This window comes from Terrapene carolina, unplaced genomic scaffold, assembly GCF_002925995.2.
Source record: "Terrapene carolina triunguis isolate 2854851 unplaced genomic scaffold, T_m_triunguis-2.0 Scaffold51745, whole genome shotgun sequence".
Classification (NCBI taxonomy): Eukaryota; Metazoa; Chordata; order Testudines; family Emydidae; genus Terrapene; species Terrapene triunguis.
Window position 1 is genome coordinate 1 of NW_020716096.1, and position 14,285 is coordinate 14,285.

Genomic DNA, 14,285 nt, shown 5'->3' on the forward strand with positions numbered 1-14,285 from the left:
GGGAGCCGGGAAGGTCCCATCTACACCCCTCAGGGCCCCAGGACTGCAAGTGCCCATCCTGCCCCAGCACAGAGCCACAGGCAAGGGGGTGTCATGGCCCTCGGCCCCAGAGCAGCCCCACTGCTGCCCTGGGGATACGCCCCCCCCCCCGGCTCAGCCCCCCTGTATCCCTCTAACTTGGCCCTGCCTTTCCCTCTTGCTAGTGGACTCTGATGACGCCACAGTCTGCACCAGTTCCCTGCTGAGCTCTGCATCTCCAGCCAGCGCAGGGACCCCCCACAGCAAGGAGGCCATGGGCACCCCACCGCCCTCCCCGTCTGTCAGCAGCGGCCTCTCGGGGGCTGGGTGAGGCTCCGCCAGGGGGACTGGAGGGAGGCCGGAGTAGGGTTAATGTCCCGCAGGCTTGTTAACCATTTCCCTCCAGCAGAGCCAGCCACACTACTCTGTCCCAGCCCGCCTGGCGTGTTCACCCTCCTCTGTGTCCCCTGGCCCAGAAGGGAGGGGGTCCATGCTGCACCGTGTGGGGTACGCACTGCCAGGCAGTGAGGGGCGGGGGCTGTGCCACACACCCCCAGCCCCCGGGCCTGAGACGCTCTGGTTGTTAAATGAAAGCGGAGATTGCGGGCGATGTTCCCGTGCCCCTTGGGCCACATGGGTGATGCCCATGGGGAGGAGGGGCTGGAGCTGGCTGTGGGGCAGCAGGAGACCCGAATGGGGCTGGATCCGGAGGGACGCTGGTACGGGGAGGGGGTGGCTAGGCCCAGCCCTGAGGGGCGGAGCGTGGCTGGGGCTATGTTGCTGTGGCTGTCGCCCAGGTCCCTGAGCCCCGGCGTGGAGGTGATGGGCCTGCAGGTCGACTACTGGACAAGCCAGGGGCCGGAGAAGAAGAAGGAGGGAGAGAAGCGGGAGATGGGCTTGAAGAACACACTGAAGAGCAACTTCCGGTCGCTGCAGGTCAGCCGCGTGCCCGGCGCCGGGGAGCTGGTCCCCCCCAGCACCATGGCCATGACCGTGGTCACCAAGGAGAAGAACAAGAAAGGTAACGGCTGGCAAAGGCCCAGGCAGGGCCTGCACCTGTCCCAGCCTGCCCTGGAGGGGGCGGAGAGTCCCAGCCTGGCTCCCCTGGCAGGGCTGGCTCTAGGAGTCTTTGCTTTCTCCTCCCAGTGATGTTCCTGAGTAAGAAACCCAAGGAGAAGGACCTGGAGCCCAAAAGCCAAGTCATCGAAGGGATTACGCGCCTGATCTGTACGGCTAAGCACCAGAACACCATGCTCCGAGGTGAGGGCGGCCCAGCACCATGCCACACCCCTCCAGAGAGCCAGCCAGGCCAACAGCTCTGCCCCACCACTTGGACACCGGGGGCTGGCTGAGCTCTGCCAGAGTCTCTCTCTCCCCCGGCCCAGCTCTGGGGGGGTGAGCTGTGCATGCACACACACTGTCCTGCCCCCCACAGCTGAGCTGCATGTGTGCTCTGAGCACAGCGACCAGAACATTGGGCACCAGTAAGAAAGAGATAGATAATAAGACAGAAAATATCCTATTGCCTCTGTATAAATCCATGGTACGCCCACGTCTTGAATACTGCCTGCAGATGTGGTCGCCCCATCACTAAAAAGATCTATTGGATTTGGAAAAGGTTCAGAAAAGGGCAATAAAAATGATTAGGGGTTTGGAACGGCTGCTGTATGAGAAGAGATTAATAGGACGGGGACTTTTCAGCTTGGAAAGGAGATGACTAAGGGGGGATCTGATAGAGGTCTATAAAATCATGACTGGTGTGGAGAAAGTAAATAAATAAGTGCTATTTACTCCTCTTAACACAAGAACTAGGGGTCACCAAATGAAATTAATAGGCAGCAGGTTTAAAACAAAAGGAAGTATTTTTTCACACAACGCACAGTCAACCCGTGGAACTCTTTGCCAGAGGATGTTGTGAAGGTCAAAACTATAACAGGATTCAAAAAAGAACTAGATAAGTTCACGGAGGACAGGTCACCATCAAAGGCTATTAGCCAGGATGGGCAGGGATGGTGGCCCTAGCCTCTGTTTGCCAGACACTGGGAATGGGCGACAGGGGATGGATCACCTGATGATTCCCGGTTCTGTTCATTCCCTCTGGGGCACCTGGCATTGGCCACTGTCATAAGACAGGATACTGGGCTGGATGGACCTTTGGTCTGACCCAGGGTGGCCATTCTTATGTTTGGCGCTGTGCTCTCTCCTCTCAGTGTCCATCGACGGCGTGGAGTGGAACGACGTGAAGTTTTTCCAGCTAGCAGCGCAGTGGCCAACACACGTCAAGCATCTCCCCGTGGGCATCTTTGGCTACTCGAAGAGCGTGTGAGCCAGCCGGGCGGCCCGGGAGCCGGGACTCTGCTGAGTGTGGCAGGAGGCGGCCATGGCCATGGCCCGTCCCTTCTGCTGGGCACGGGGGGAGGTTCCAGGCCCTGGCTGTTCCCACTCGGTTTCTTTCCCCCAGGGGGCTTTTAACATGCAGCTAGAACTGGTGCAACGGGGAATCCATGTGGCTTCCAGAGCTACCACCCCCCAGGCCAGCCTCCCACCACCAGGGGGCAGGGGCCCACCCCAGGGAAGGGAGGGGGACTGGGAGCTGCTTGAGGGTGTCTTACTGGTGCTGCACCAGCAGAGCGGGCTGCTCTGGCTCCCGCCGGGGGGTAGCTCAGCCAGTGGCACCCTCTGGCCAGGGCCTAACTTCAGTCACCCCCTTTCGGAAGCCCCAGGGCCCCACTGGCAGCTCCAGGCAGTTGAGGGGTCTCTGCCCCACCCTGCCGTTTCGGTTAGGGGATGTCACCCCTTGCTCAAGGCCCTGCAGCAGCCCCTAGACCTGGGCCCAGCCCCCCTGCCGCCCACTAGGGAACACGAGGGCCGCTGGAGCTGCAGCCTGTGGACCAGCTGAGGCTCTCCTAGCGCTGCAGGTAGGAAGCCACGAATGTGGCAGGTGGGGGCCTCCTCCACCATCAGCTCCAGGGCCCCAGCGCTAGGGGAGCTGTGCTGCAGCGAGCCTGGGGGGCAGGGCTGCTCCGCAGTGAGGTCCCAGGCACTGGCCCGGGGGGAGCAGAAAGCTGGGCTGGCCCAGCTGTGCCCTCAGCGCCAGGAGCCAGCACCCAGCCATTCACCGAGCCTCCACCCGTCAGTCCGCGCTGCAGCCCCCTGCTCAGAAATGCTAGGGGCAGGCCCACCCGCTGCAGATGGGGGGACCCTGGGCACAGGCTGTGTTTTCCCACTTACTGCTGGCATGGGGTTCACACGAGGAGTGTGGCAGCCCCCCAGCCCTGGCACTGCAGCTGATCTCACACTCCTGCCCTCCGCCTGGCAGACTCCAAGCCCAGCCCAGCCCCTCATGCTGCCAAACCACTCCCTGCCCTCGGAGACCCAAACTGGGGGCTGGGCGGCCGGCGGGGGCATTACCCTGTTTTTTTTACAAGATTCTATTTTTTTTAAACTTACTGTATGGTTGCTTTTCTGGATTAATTTTAATAAATTAATGCTGGTACCACTGTGACTGAGGTGCAGGGTGTGTAGAGCTGGGCCCCGTGCGGGAAGGGGGTGCAGAGCCCCTCAGCCATGGCCAATGCTGCTGCCTCTCACACACCTGTGTTCTGGTGGGCGAGAACCCCACACGTGGCGGGCGCTGGGGCTTGGGGGCTTACAAACCGTGCATGGCTATGGCTGCTGCAGATGCCAGGTACTGCGCAGAGCGCAGCTCCCAGGAGACGGTGCCAGCCAGGCCAGGAATGCCAAGCCCAGCTCCAGGGACTTGCCATCAATGCTGACCCCCCCCGTCCCAGGCACCTGGGAGAATCAGGAGCTGCCAATGGAGCCAGACGGCTCAATTCTGCCACTAGCCTAATGGGGGTGCTGGCACCAGCCTCACCAGAGCAAGGGAGGGAGCCCCCCATAACCTCCAGCTGTGCCCAAGCCCCTGCACACTGGGGGTGAGGTGCCAGCTCTGCCGTTCCCTGGTAGGGCCCAGGGCTGCGGGCACAGATCAGCAAAGGGAGGGCACAGATCAGCACAGCTGTTTTATTTAAATTAAAAACCTCGAGCCCTTGGGAATCGTGTCTTGTGCTCCAGGGGCAGTGGCTGGGCCCAGGCAGGGCTTCTCCTGGCTCGAGCACCAGGCATGCCTAGACCCCCAGCACCGGGCAGCCAATGCACTGCCTGTGGCTGGGGCTCCGGCACCCCAGGGAGCAGTGTCCGTGCCCACCTGGCCCGCGCGCACAGCCCCGCTCCGCTTCTACCTGAAGGTGGAGAAGGTCTGTCTCCTCTCGGCGCAGGCTGCGTTGGGCATCGTCTTGATCTCCACTGTCTGGAAGGTGACTTGGGGCGGGCGCTGCTGGGGCGGAGAGGGGGAGGGGGAGGGGGTGGGCTCTGTGGAGACGTACTCCAGCAGCTGGGGGTTGTCCTCCTGGCGCCGCACGTAGCCCTGGCTCAGCAGGTGCAGGGTGCAGGACAGCACGTCCGTGCTGCTGCAGCAGAAGCTAAGGAACTTCAGGGCAGGGCCAGACTCCCATTTCTGACAGGCGTCGATCACCTGGGGGGGAGAGGGCAGTTACTCTGAGGCTGCCGGGGCGCGGAGCAGCGCGGCCGCTCGCCTGCCAGGCCCCCGTACCTTGAACACCAGGTTATCGATGTGCAGCTCCTTCTCCCCTTTCAGGATCTGGATGATGAGGCAGCAGATGATGTTCCTCTTCCTCTCCAGGGTGCTTCCCTCGTCATCCTCCACATTCAGGTACGTCTGCTTGGGGAGCAGCCACAGGCGCTGGCCGGCCGCCCGTGCCAAGGCCGCCTCGTTCAGACGCAGGACGCCTGGGACCAACACAGCCGCACTCAGCCATGCCCAGGGAGCGGTTCCTCCAGCACCCCCGGCCCTGCTTGGGGACCAGCCCTAGCCCTCCATGCCCCCCCTCACATATCCCACCCCCCAACCCTGCTTGGGGACCAGCCCCAGCCCCTCCACGCGCCCTCCCTCCCATGTACCCCCTCCGGCCCCTCTTGGGGACCAGCCCCTACACACACACGCACACGCCCAGTTCTCCCTCCTCCTCCCCCCCTCGAGCCCTGCTTAGGGACTAGCCCCAGCCCCTCCATGGGCCCCCCCCACACATATCCCACCCCCCAGCCCTGCTTAGGGACCAGCCCCAGGCCTCCCACACGATGCCCCTTCTGGCCCTGCTTGGGGACCAGCCCCTCCACACCCACCAGCCCAGTTCTCCCTTCCCCCCCGGCCCTGCTTGGAGACTGGCCCCTCCGGACGCAAACCCCCTTCCAGCTCACAGACAAGCCCCGTGCTCCCTGGCACCTGCTCTGGGCCCAGCCCAGCCCGGCCAACCCTCCACACCCCCACCAGGCCCAGCGCAGGGGCTCCAGGGCTCCATCCCCAGCTGTGGTCCCCCTGTTCAGGGACCACACAGGGACAGGGCTCAACCCCCCCCCCTGCCCGGTCCCTCCATACGCACCCCCCTGAGGCAGGCTCTGGGTCAGGATCCCGGCCTCTCCCGTCAGAGGTTTCAGTGCGTGGCTCAGCAGGACAGGAGACAGCCCCGTGGCCTGGGCCAGGGTCTCCACAGCAACTTCCTGCGGCGCAAAGGAGACAGGAAGTGAATACGCAGGGGCAGGGCCATGGCGGTGGGGCGACAGCTCTGGGGGCCAGGACAGGCCAACTGGGCCAGGTGTCTTGGGGCCACGGCCCAGGGGCTGGGGCAATGGGGCGAGGTCTCTGGGGGCCGTGGCATGGGGGCGAGGTCGCTGGGGGCTGTGGGGGAGGGGCCGGAGGGGGGGGGGCTGAGGGGCAAAGGGGAGAGAGAATAACACAGATTCCTCTGGCACAAGCCACCCAGGGGAAACAGCGGCTGCTTGGCCACAGGGGGGCAGGGACCAGGGCTGTGGAGATGAGAGTCCAAGGGCTCGGGAAGTGGGGGGGGGACACACGAGGGAAGGGGGGTGTCTGCCCAGGGGGGAGGACAGACCGTCTCTGCCCCATATGGATGAGCTGGGGGGAAGGCGCTCTCTGTGCTGCAAGGACAGGAGCAGTTGGTGCCCCATTTACACCAGCTGTGGGGTCCCACCCCCCAGGGGAGCGGGGGTCCCACCTGGGCGCTGTTGAAGCCCAGCAGGATGTACATCTGCAGGGTGGAGACGTGCAGGGTGGTGCTGCCCGCGAACCGGAGCTCCGCGTGGCCCAGCCACGTCCACTGCAGGCGCCGCGGCTTTGTGTGCTCCAGGCCAAACCGGCTCTGACCTGCAAGAGACGCGGCCAGTCCCAGCAGAGCCACCAGAGCGCCGGGCCCGCGGGGTCCCCGAGCCAGCCGGGGCTGCCCCCCACCCCCAGGCGGGGCTGGAGCTCACCCCACTGCTCAGCCTAGCCCCCGTTCCCCACCCTCCCCCTGGTGCCCCCTCTCCAATCACACGCCCCCACCCCGGTACCCTCTCCCCTGTCACACGCCGCTCCCCGCCACCACCATGGGGCACAGTGTCCACCCCCCAGCCCCTGCCCGGCTCAGTCGCCCCCCCAGCGCCCAGACTCACTGTTGGTGTAGAAGTCGGCGAACCGCGCCAAGTAGCCCCCGAGGGGCCGCGGGAAACACCTGCTGGGATCCTCCAGGTAGCAGAGAGGGGAGACGGTCCAGCAGCGCGGGGACAGGGCCAGCACCTTCACCTCCGGCTCCTCCTCCGGCTCGGCTGGCTCCTCCTCCATCGCCTGGGGATGGGCGCAGGGGTCAGGCTCCCGCCAGGGGCTCGTCTGCGGCACCTCCTGGGAAGGGAGGGGGCACGGCCCAGACCCCGCCCCCCAGGGGAAGGGAGGGGGCACAGCACAGACCCCGCTCCCCTCCCCAGCCCTCCATGTTCTCCCCCATGTGCCCGGGGGAAGGAAGGGGGCACGGCACAGACCCCGCCCTCCTCCCCAGCCCTCCATGTTCTCCCCCCATGTGCCCGGGGAAGGGAGGGGGCACGGCACAGACCCCGCCCCCCGGGGGAAGGGAGGGGGCACGGCACAGACCCCGCCCTGCCCAGACCCCGCCCCCCTCCCCAGCCCTCCATGTGCCCCCCCCATGTGCCCGGGGAAGGGAGGGGGAACCGCACAGACCCCGCCACCCTCCCCAGCCCCCCATGTGCCCGGGGAAGGGAGGGGGCACAGCCCAGACCCCGCCCCGCCCGGGTTCTCACCGCATCCTCCTGGCCCGCGTCCAGCTCCAGCAGGCGCTTGTCGAGCTGCTGCAGCTGGAAGAGGTGGAATTGCTGCTGCAGCTCCTCCGACTCACTCAGGCTCTTCAGCATCTGCTGGGGGAAGCGATTGGGGAAGCAGAGCCCGATCTGCTCCACGACGGCCCGTTCCAGCCACACGTTCCCCTGGGCCAGGAGCCGGTCGCCCAGGTAATACCTGCAACGGCAGCCGGCGTCAGGGCAGGGCCAGAGCCCCCGACTCCCTCCCTGGCCCCTAGACCTGGAGCCACCCCCAATTCCCATCCCGGAACCCCCCCGGGACCCTCCATGCCTTCGCTATGGCCTGGAGCAGGGCGTGCCGGCCGGCCGGCTGCTGGTGAACGCTGTGGGGCCCGGGGCTGGGCCTGACCCAGCCTGTGGGCCCTGCAGTGCCCTGCTGCCCCCCTGCAAGCCACGGCTGGGGACACAGGCTCTGGGCTGGTGGCCGGGGTCTGGCTGGACTTTGGGGAGCCCACGGCCCGAGCCGAGCCAGAGCCCCCATGACAAGCCAGGCACCAGCACCCGCTGATGCGCCGGGCAAAGCCAGAGCCCAGGCCGGGCGGGGGGCACAGCTCCCCACGCCCCCGGCTGGGGCCCCTCACCGGTAGAAGTGCTCGAAGGTGTTGGCGAGCTCCAGGCCGGAGAGGAAGAGGATGGGCTCCAGGCTCCGCTGCAGCCGATGCAGCGACTCCACGTTGCCCGCGTCCGTCTGGCTCTCCTGGATCCGCTGGTCCACGTAGCGAGCGAACTGCTCGCTCACCTGCGGGGGAGAGCGCCAGCTGCCAGGGCCTGCTCGGGGCGGCTCCCCACGGCAGCTCAGGGGACACCCACATGATGGGGGGGCTCTGGGGGAGGGAACAGTCCTGCGGAGGGGGAGGCCACTCCCTAGGAGCTGGGGTCACCCCACCCGTGGAGACGGGGAGGCGGGGCCGTGGGAGCTGCGTGTCTGGGCGGTGGGCAAGGGGGCTTGAGGGGCCCGCTCCCTCTCAGAGCCCAGGGCTGTTGGAGCAGCGGGGGTTAACTGGCAGAGACCCCCATGCACCTGGGACCCCTCAGACGGCAGCCAGGAGCGTGGCTGGGCAGAGCCGACGCCGGGGGGCTCGGCCCCACTGGGGCGCAGGCAGCCTCTAGCCCCGCGGGCTGGCACCAGGCCGAGCAGCCTGGAAGCGCTCCTGGGCCCCAGGCTCCCCCCCCACCCCCGGGCCAGGCCAGCCCCCCACTCACGTGCATGGCCGTCAGGAAGGAGAGCTGCAGCAGGGCCCCGGAGAAGCCCTGCCGCAGGGCCAGCGCGAAGGCCGTCTGCTGCCCGAACAGCTCCTCCATGGCGCCGCGCAGGCCCAGGTAGAGCCGGCAGTACCGCTCCACGAAGTCCGGCCCCTGCCACCACGACTCCAGGAACCGCTTCACCTGGGCAGGGGCAGGCGGCACTCGGTTACAGGCGTGGGGAGGGCCCCGGGGGGAGGGGGAGGGACAGGCTGGGCTGGACGCGGGGAGGGGACAGGCCGGGACAGGTGTCTGTGGGGGGCAGGATGGATGGGGGGGCGGGGGGAGGGCCCTGGGGGGATGGGCTGGCCAGCCCCAGGGGGTACAGGGTGGTTTGGGCGTGGGGGCGGCCCCCAAGGTGGGGAGGGTCTCAGGGGGACAGGACGGGCCAGGCGTGGGTAGGTCTCTCCGTATCTAGTGTCCCATGGGCCTGGGGCAGGAGCTGCAGAGACAGAGGTGGATGGGGGCCTGCTACCCCCACGCAGGGTGGGGAGGGGGTGGGCAGCAGATACACACACAGATCAACAGCCCCCTCCCAGCTGCTGCTGCAGGACACACTCCTCCCCCATGCCCCCCCCCCCGCACACACCTGCTGCTGCACCACGCCCCTCCCCCGTCGCCCCCCCCGCACACACCTGCTGCTGCACCACGCCCCTCCCCCGTCGCCCCCCCGCACACACCTGCTGCTGCACCACGCCCCTCCAGCACTGCGTAATCCCCGTCATGCTGCTGGGCTTCTTCCCCGACACCTTGGCGGCCCCAGAGCTGGTCTCCTTGTTCTTCCCGTTCTTCCCGTCTGCCAAGGGGGGGCCGGCGTGAGAGCAGCGCCCGGGGGGCAGGGCGGGGGCAGCGCCAGCACTACCCCCTCCCCAACCCCAAAGCCGCCTGTGGGGCGAGGGCTGGGCCCGACCCTCCCAGCCTCCCCCGGGGGGGCCCACTTCAGCCCCACACGGTCACTGAGTGCGGGGGAGGGGGCAGGGGCAAGCCGGGCGCTCGGGGCGGGTGGGAGCCAGCCAGCCCCAGGCACCCCGGGGCAGCAGAGTAGCCACGCCCGGCTGGGATCCTGCCCCCTACAACAGGGCTGGCCTTTGCAGAGGGGCGTCTGGCACCTGCCGGCTCTGCCTGTGGGCACCAGACCCACGGATCTGAGTGCTGGGCTAGGCCCCCACGTCTCTGTCTCCTACACCCCGGCCCCAGGGCCTTGAGGAGCAGCCTCTGCTGCGCCAGGCCCAGGGGCTGCCCGCCCGCCCCGCAGAGCGCTCTCCCACCTCACCCCGCCTGCGGGCATCGGGCACACACAGGGTCGAGCCCAGCTCGGCGCCAGTGCCCGGCTCTGGCAGGACGTGCAAAAGGCAGCCCGGAGAGTCCTTACCCACAGGGACCCCTCTCCCCACTCAGCCCCGGGCAGCACCCCAGGGCCTCCTCCCCCAGACCCCCTCCCTGCCTGGCCCCAAAGCCCCACGGGGGAGGGGCCCTTACTGGCTTTGACCGGGGCTCTCAGCTCCTCGGGCTCCGGGCTGCCGGGGTCCACGTGCACCAGCAGGTGGCTCAGGCGCCGCACGCGGGAGTTGAAGATGGTGGCGCGGCTCTTGGCGCGTCGGGCCGTCTCCAGGTTCTCCAGGTACTCGCTCAGGAGCCAGGCCAGGGGGCTGACGCCGCTGGGATCTGCAAGGCCAGAGGGGGAGGCTGAGCCAGGCGGGCCGGGCGGGCTGGGGGCAGCGGGGAGCCGGGCAGGGGGAACCGGTACCTGGGCTGGTGATGCTCTGCACCAAGGGATTGATTAGGGCCTCCCAGCAGGTCCTGCCCAGAGCCTGGGCCGCCTCGTCATCGGGAAGGAAGCGATCGGCGAACACCTGCTCGTGCCGCAGGGCGCAGTTCAGCCTGCAACAGCAGAGACACCCGCACCAGTCACTGGTGGGGCCCTGGGGCCTTGCCAGCGCTGGGGGGACCCCGGGTACAGACACACACAGGGCAGGGCACTGCCGGGGGCTCTGGGCAGCGCTGGGGGACCCCGGGTACAGGCCTCACCTGTTGAAGAGCTGCAGCAGCTGCATGCGCTCGTCCGCGATCTCCTGGCACCACGTGTGCGCCTGGGTGGTGTAGAACAGGTACGTGCGCCGGCACAGCTGCTCCTTGAAGATCGGCCAGAAGGTGGGCTTGGGCCCCAGGATCTCGATGCCACGCACACGCGTGTCAATGCCACCCTGCACAGGGCACAAACCTCCCCGGTTAGACATGGGCCCGCCAGGCCGAGCGACTCCCGGCCCGGGGCCAGGCCTCTCGCTGCCCGTGGAGGCCCTGCGGGGGGCGAGGGAGGCCAGGGACCGGCTCGGCCGCACACAGGGACGGGGGTGTGACGTTGCACTCCATATTTTTTATGGAAATGCCCTTTGAGTGTGACTATGATGTAACTGGAATATGCTGTATGCAAAAGGTCTCTTGTAAGGTATCATAACAAAGGTTATAACCTACTGAATATATTCCTCCTACTTCTATGCATGTATCATTCTTGTATCTGAAGCTAGAAAGATGAAATGTAACTCTGACGGCCTGTTGTAATTATGCAAAGTGTGGGCCATTAATGGTGGTTTAGAATCGTGATGGCTCCCAGTGACTGGGACAATTGGTTGTAAATGGTTTATTTACCTGTGTAGGTGTGGGCCAGCCCGGGAAGAATGGAGACTAGGTCTTACAGTGACAAGTGACCATGTCACACGATACTGGAATCCATCTTAGATCTGGTACTTTTCCATTTAGAAGGAGGGGTGGGGACCCAGAGAGACAAAGGATTCCCACCTTGTGCCAAAGCTATAAAAGGGGGTGGAGCAGGACAAAGGGGGCTGCCAGTCATGAGAAATCCCCTGCTTACCACCTGAGATGTCTGCTGGAACGAACAAGGACTGGACCAGGGGAAAGGATCGGGCCCAGACTAGGAAGGAGTCTAGTCTGTGAAAGAAGCTTATTGGAACATCTCTGAGGGTCAGATATAACCTGTAATCAGTTTCTTAATGTATTTAGACTTGCGTGTTTTTGCTTGGTGACTTACTTTGTTCTGTCTCTTATTACTTGAAACCACTTAAATCCTACTTTTTATACTTCATACAATCACTTTTGTTTATTAATAAACCCAGAGAAAGTGATTAATACCTGGGGGAGCAAACAGCTGTGCATCTCTCTCTATCAGTGTTATAGAGGGCGGACAATTTATGAATTTACCCTGTATAAGCTTTATACAGAGTAAAACGGATTTATTTGGGGTTTCCCCATTGGGAGCTGGGTGTCTGGGTGCTGGAGATAACTGAAAACAGCTCAGCAGGTTTCATAAGTCTGCAGCTTTGGGGGCGTGGACCAGACCCTGGGTCGGGTTGCAGCAGGCTAGCATGTCTGGCTCAACAAGGCAGGGTTCTGGAAGTCCCAAGCTGGCAGGGAAAACGGGCTCAGAGGCAAAGTCAGCACATCAGGTGACAGTCCCAAGGGGGTCCCTGTGACCGAACCCGTCAGGGGGCCCGCCAGCACACCCACCTGCTGGCAGCGCTTGATCTTGATCTGGATGATGGGCCAGAAGCGGGTCAGGTTCTCCAGGAGGATCACTCGGCTGGCCGAGGGCATGACGTTCACCTGGGGGGGCAGGGAGAGAGACAAGCCATCAGGACACAGAGATGACGAGGCCGCGAGAGATCCCGCCCCACGAGAGTGTTGTCCAGGCCCAGCCCCCAGAGCTACGTGAAGTGAAGCCGTGGGGTTAGCGGCGTGCAGGAACACGGGCCCCAAAGGGACGGGGCAAGGAGACGACCAGTAGCTGGGACGGGACTAGCCAGCAAAGCCTCTGCCGCTCCATCAGGCATCCCCAGGGCCCCTCCCAGCCACACCCGGGGAGATCACAGAAAGCATGGCTCTGCTGGAGCAGTCAGACGCGCCAGACCTCTCCTCCGCTCCCTGTTGCCCCCTCCCGCCAATGGAAGACCAGCCCCTGGGAGCTCCACCGCGCTCAGGAGCTGCCGTCAACCCACCAGGAGAGGCCGCAGAGACCAGAGCCGATGGGGATGGAGAGGTGCCGCCAGGCACGGGAACTGGCTGACAGCCAAAGACCAGTGGCCCGTCCGAGTGAGACGCAGATCTCCCGTCGTACCCCTGGGGCTCCCAGCCCGAGTGGTGCTACTAACCCAGCGTCACACCCCGCTCCCAGTGCCCAGGGGGCTGTAACTGACCCTGCTCCGTCCGCACGCAGCCAGCCGAGCAGGTTCCCAGCACCGCCAGCCCCAGCGCCCAGATCAGGCCCATCCACTGGGTTTGGAGCTGGGAGGGGGTCCCAATTTCCAGCTTTTCTCTGCAGCGTGGGGGCTGGAGCCTCACTCGGGAAGTGACAGGCGGGATTCTCATGGAATCACCTGCCCCCAGGAGCTGCGGCTTTAAGGAGCAGCCCAGCCGTGCCGAGAGCTGGTGCCAGCGCTGTCACTAAGCACAGACCCAGTGCCCCGCACACCCGGCCGGCCGCCAACACGGATGTACATGCTGCTCCCAGTAGGAACGCACAGGCCTGCCTGTCTGTCCGCCCACCCCCACATCCCTCCCCAATGACCTCCTGGGACTCAGCGCTGCCTCGGGGTCCGGAAGGCGGCTCCTCTCGGTCCCTCCTCTGCTCTATGGCCACTGTGCAGCGGAGACTAGCACAATCCAAGCTAGGCACACGGCCCGGCCCAGACAGCGCCTCTGGCTTCTGGCTAGAGGTTTCCCAGGGCAGCTCACTCGGGCGTGGGCCAGGTGGGTAACAGGTCTGGGGAAGCAGAGGGCGGGAGGGTGGCAGGGTCTAGCAGCAGAAAGGAGAGCAGCTAGGACAAGGCAGGCTGTGCCAGGCCTGCACGGGGCGGACTAGGAGCAGGACAGGAGGGGAAGCCGGGACTTGGCCACTGGGTGTCTTGCCCCTCCCCCTGGAGCAGCTGGTCCTGGCCAGCGTTGGAGACGGACCCTGAGCTCGGGGCCCTGCCCTGCTCCTGCCCACCTAGGAGAGCCCTGGTGACGTACCCGCCAGGACAGGGCCTACAGGCCTGGGGCTGGCGACTCCCTGCACCTCGGGTGCTGCCTGCCCCAATTCCAAGGCAGTCGTGGCCCCGCCGGCCTGGGCCGGGCTGCCCCAGCTCCACACTGACCAGCAGAGGTGGGCGCTGGCAGGTGCGAAGCTCTCAGCCTGCGCCCGCCCTGCTAGGGAGCTCCCAAGCCACAGGACCCCCTCTCCTGTCCGGGGCGGCCTGGGCCACACTCACCGTATTGAGCTCGGTGCTGATGCTGGCCGGGTTCTCTCCTCCCATGACCACGATCCGGGCTGGCATGTAGCTAGAATCCTCGCTGGCCACCAGCAGGCTCATCTGTCTGCAGCCGGGGAGAGCCACAGCGTCGGCACCGGCCCATTTCTGGGCTGTGCTCCAGGCCGGAGCCTACGGTGCCCGTCCCGAGGGGCACGTCCGCCAGCGGGCTCAGAGCCTCGCATGGCCGCCGGTCCTAACGGGAGCCCCTGGCCCCAGCTCCTGGGGGGCTGCACCTGGCGCTGCACTGCTCTGGGCCAACAGTGCCAACAGCCATCCCAGCAGGGCATATGGCGCCCGTGGACACAGACGAGGGCCCTGCATGGCTGGCTACTGGAAAGGGAACCCACTCCAGCCAGGGAACCAGCATGTGCAGCCCCCCTGTGCCACCTTGGGCACCCTGCCACCCCTCGCCACATTGTTACCTGGGCCCAACTCCCCCCCATCCCCGGGACACCCTGGGCAGCCAGCCACCCTCTGCCCACCTGATCCCTCCTC

General features: G+C 65.7%; 2 protein-coding genes across 2 annotated transcripts; one reads left to right on the plus strand and one right to left on the minus strand.

The window, feature by feature from the left end:
• Window positions 1-157: 157 nt before the first annotated feature.
• LOC113405959 (phosphofurin acidic cluster sorting protein 2-like) lies at window positions 158-2,444 on the plus strand (the record flags this gene model as incomplete). The annotated part of the gene is made up of 4 exons (XM_026647291.2): window positions 158-345; window positions 816-1,039; window positions 1,165-1,278; window positions 2,229-2,444. Coding segments are annotated over 4 exons (642 nt in total), but the record flags the coding sequence as incomplete, so codon positions are not given.
• Window positions 2,445-4,185: 1,741 nt separating this feature from the next.
• LOC112125852 (cullin-9-like) lies at window positions 4,186-14,070 on the minus strand. Its single transcript, XM_026647290.2, has 14 exons — window positions 13,749-14,070; window positions 12,010-12,105; window positions 10,516-10,691; window positions 10,235-10,368; window positions 9,967-10,152; window positions 9,168-9,283; window positions 8,449-8,631; window positions 7,827-7,984; window positions 7,189-7,402; window positions 6,550-6,721; window positions 6,114-6,262; window positions 5,481-5,598; window positions 4,634-4,830; window positions 4,186-4,555 (listed from the first exon to the last, which is right to left on the minus strand). Exons 1-14 carry the CDS (start codon window positions 13,848-13,850, stop codon window positions 4,259-4,261), a joined length of 2,298 nt encoding a protein of 765 aa, XP_026503075.1. The 5' UTR covers window positions 13,851-14,070; the 3' UTR covers window positions 4,186-4,258.
• Between the last annotated feature and the right edge of the window lie 215 nt (window positions 14,071-14,285).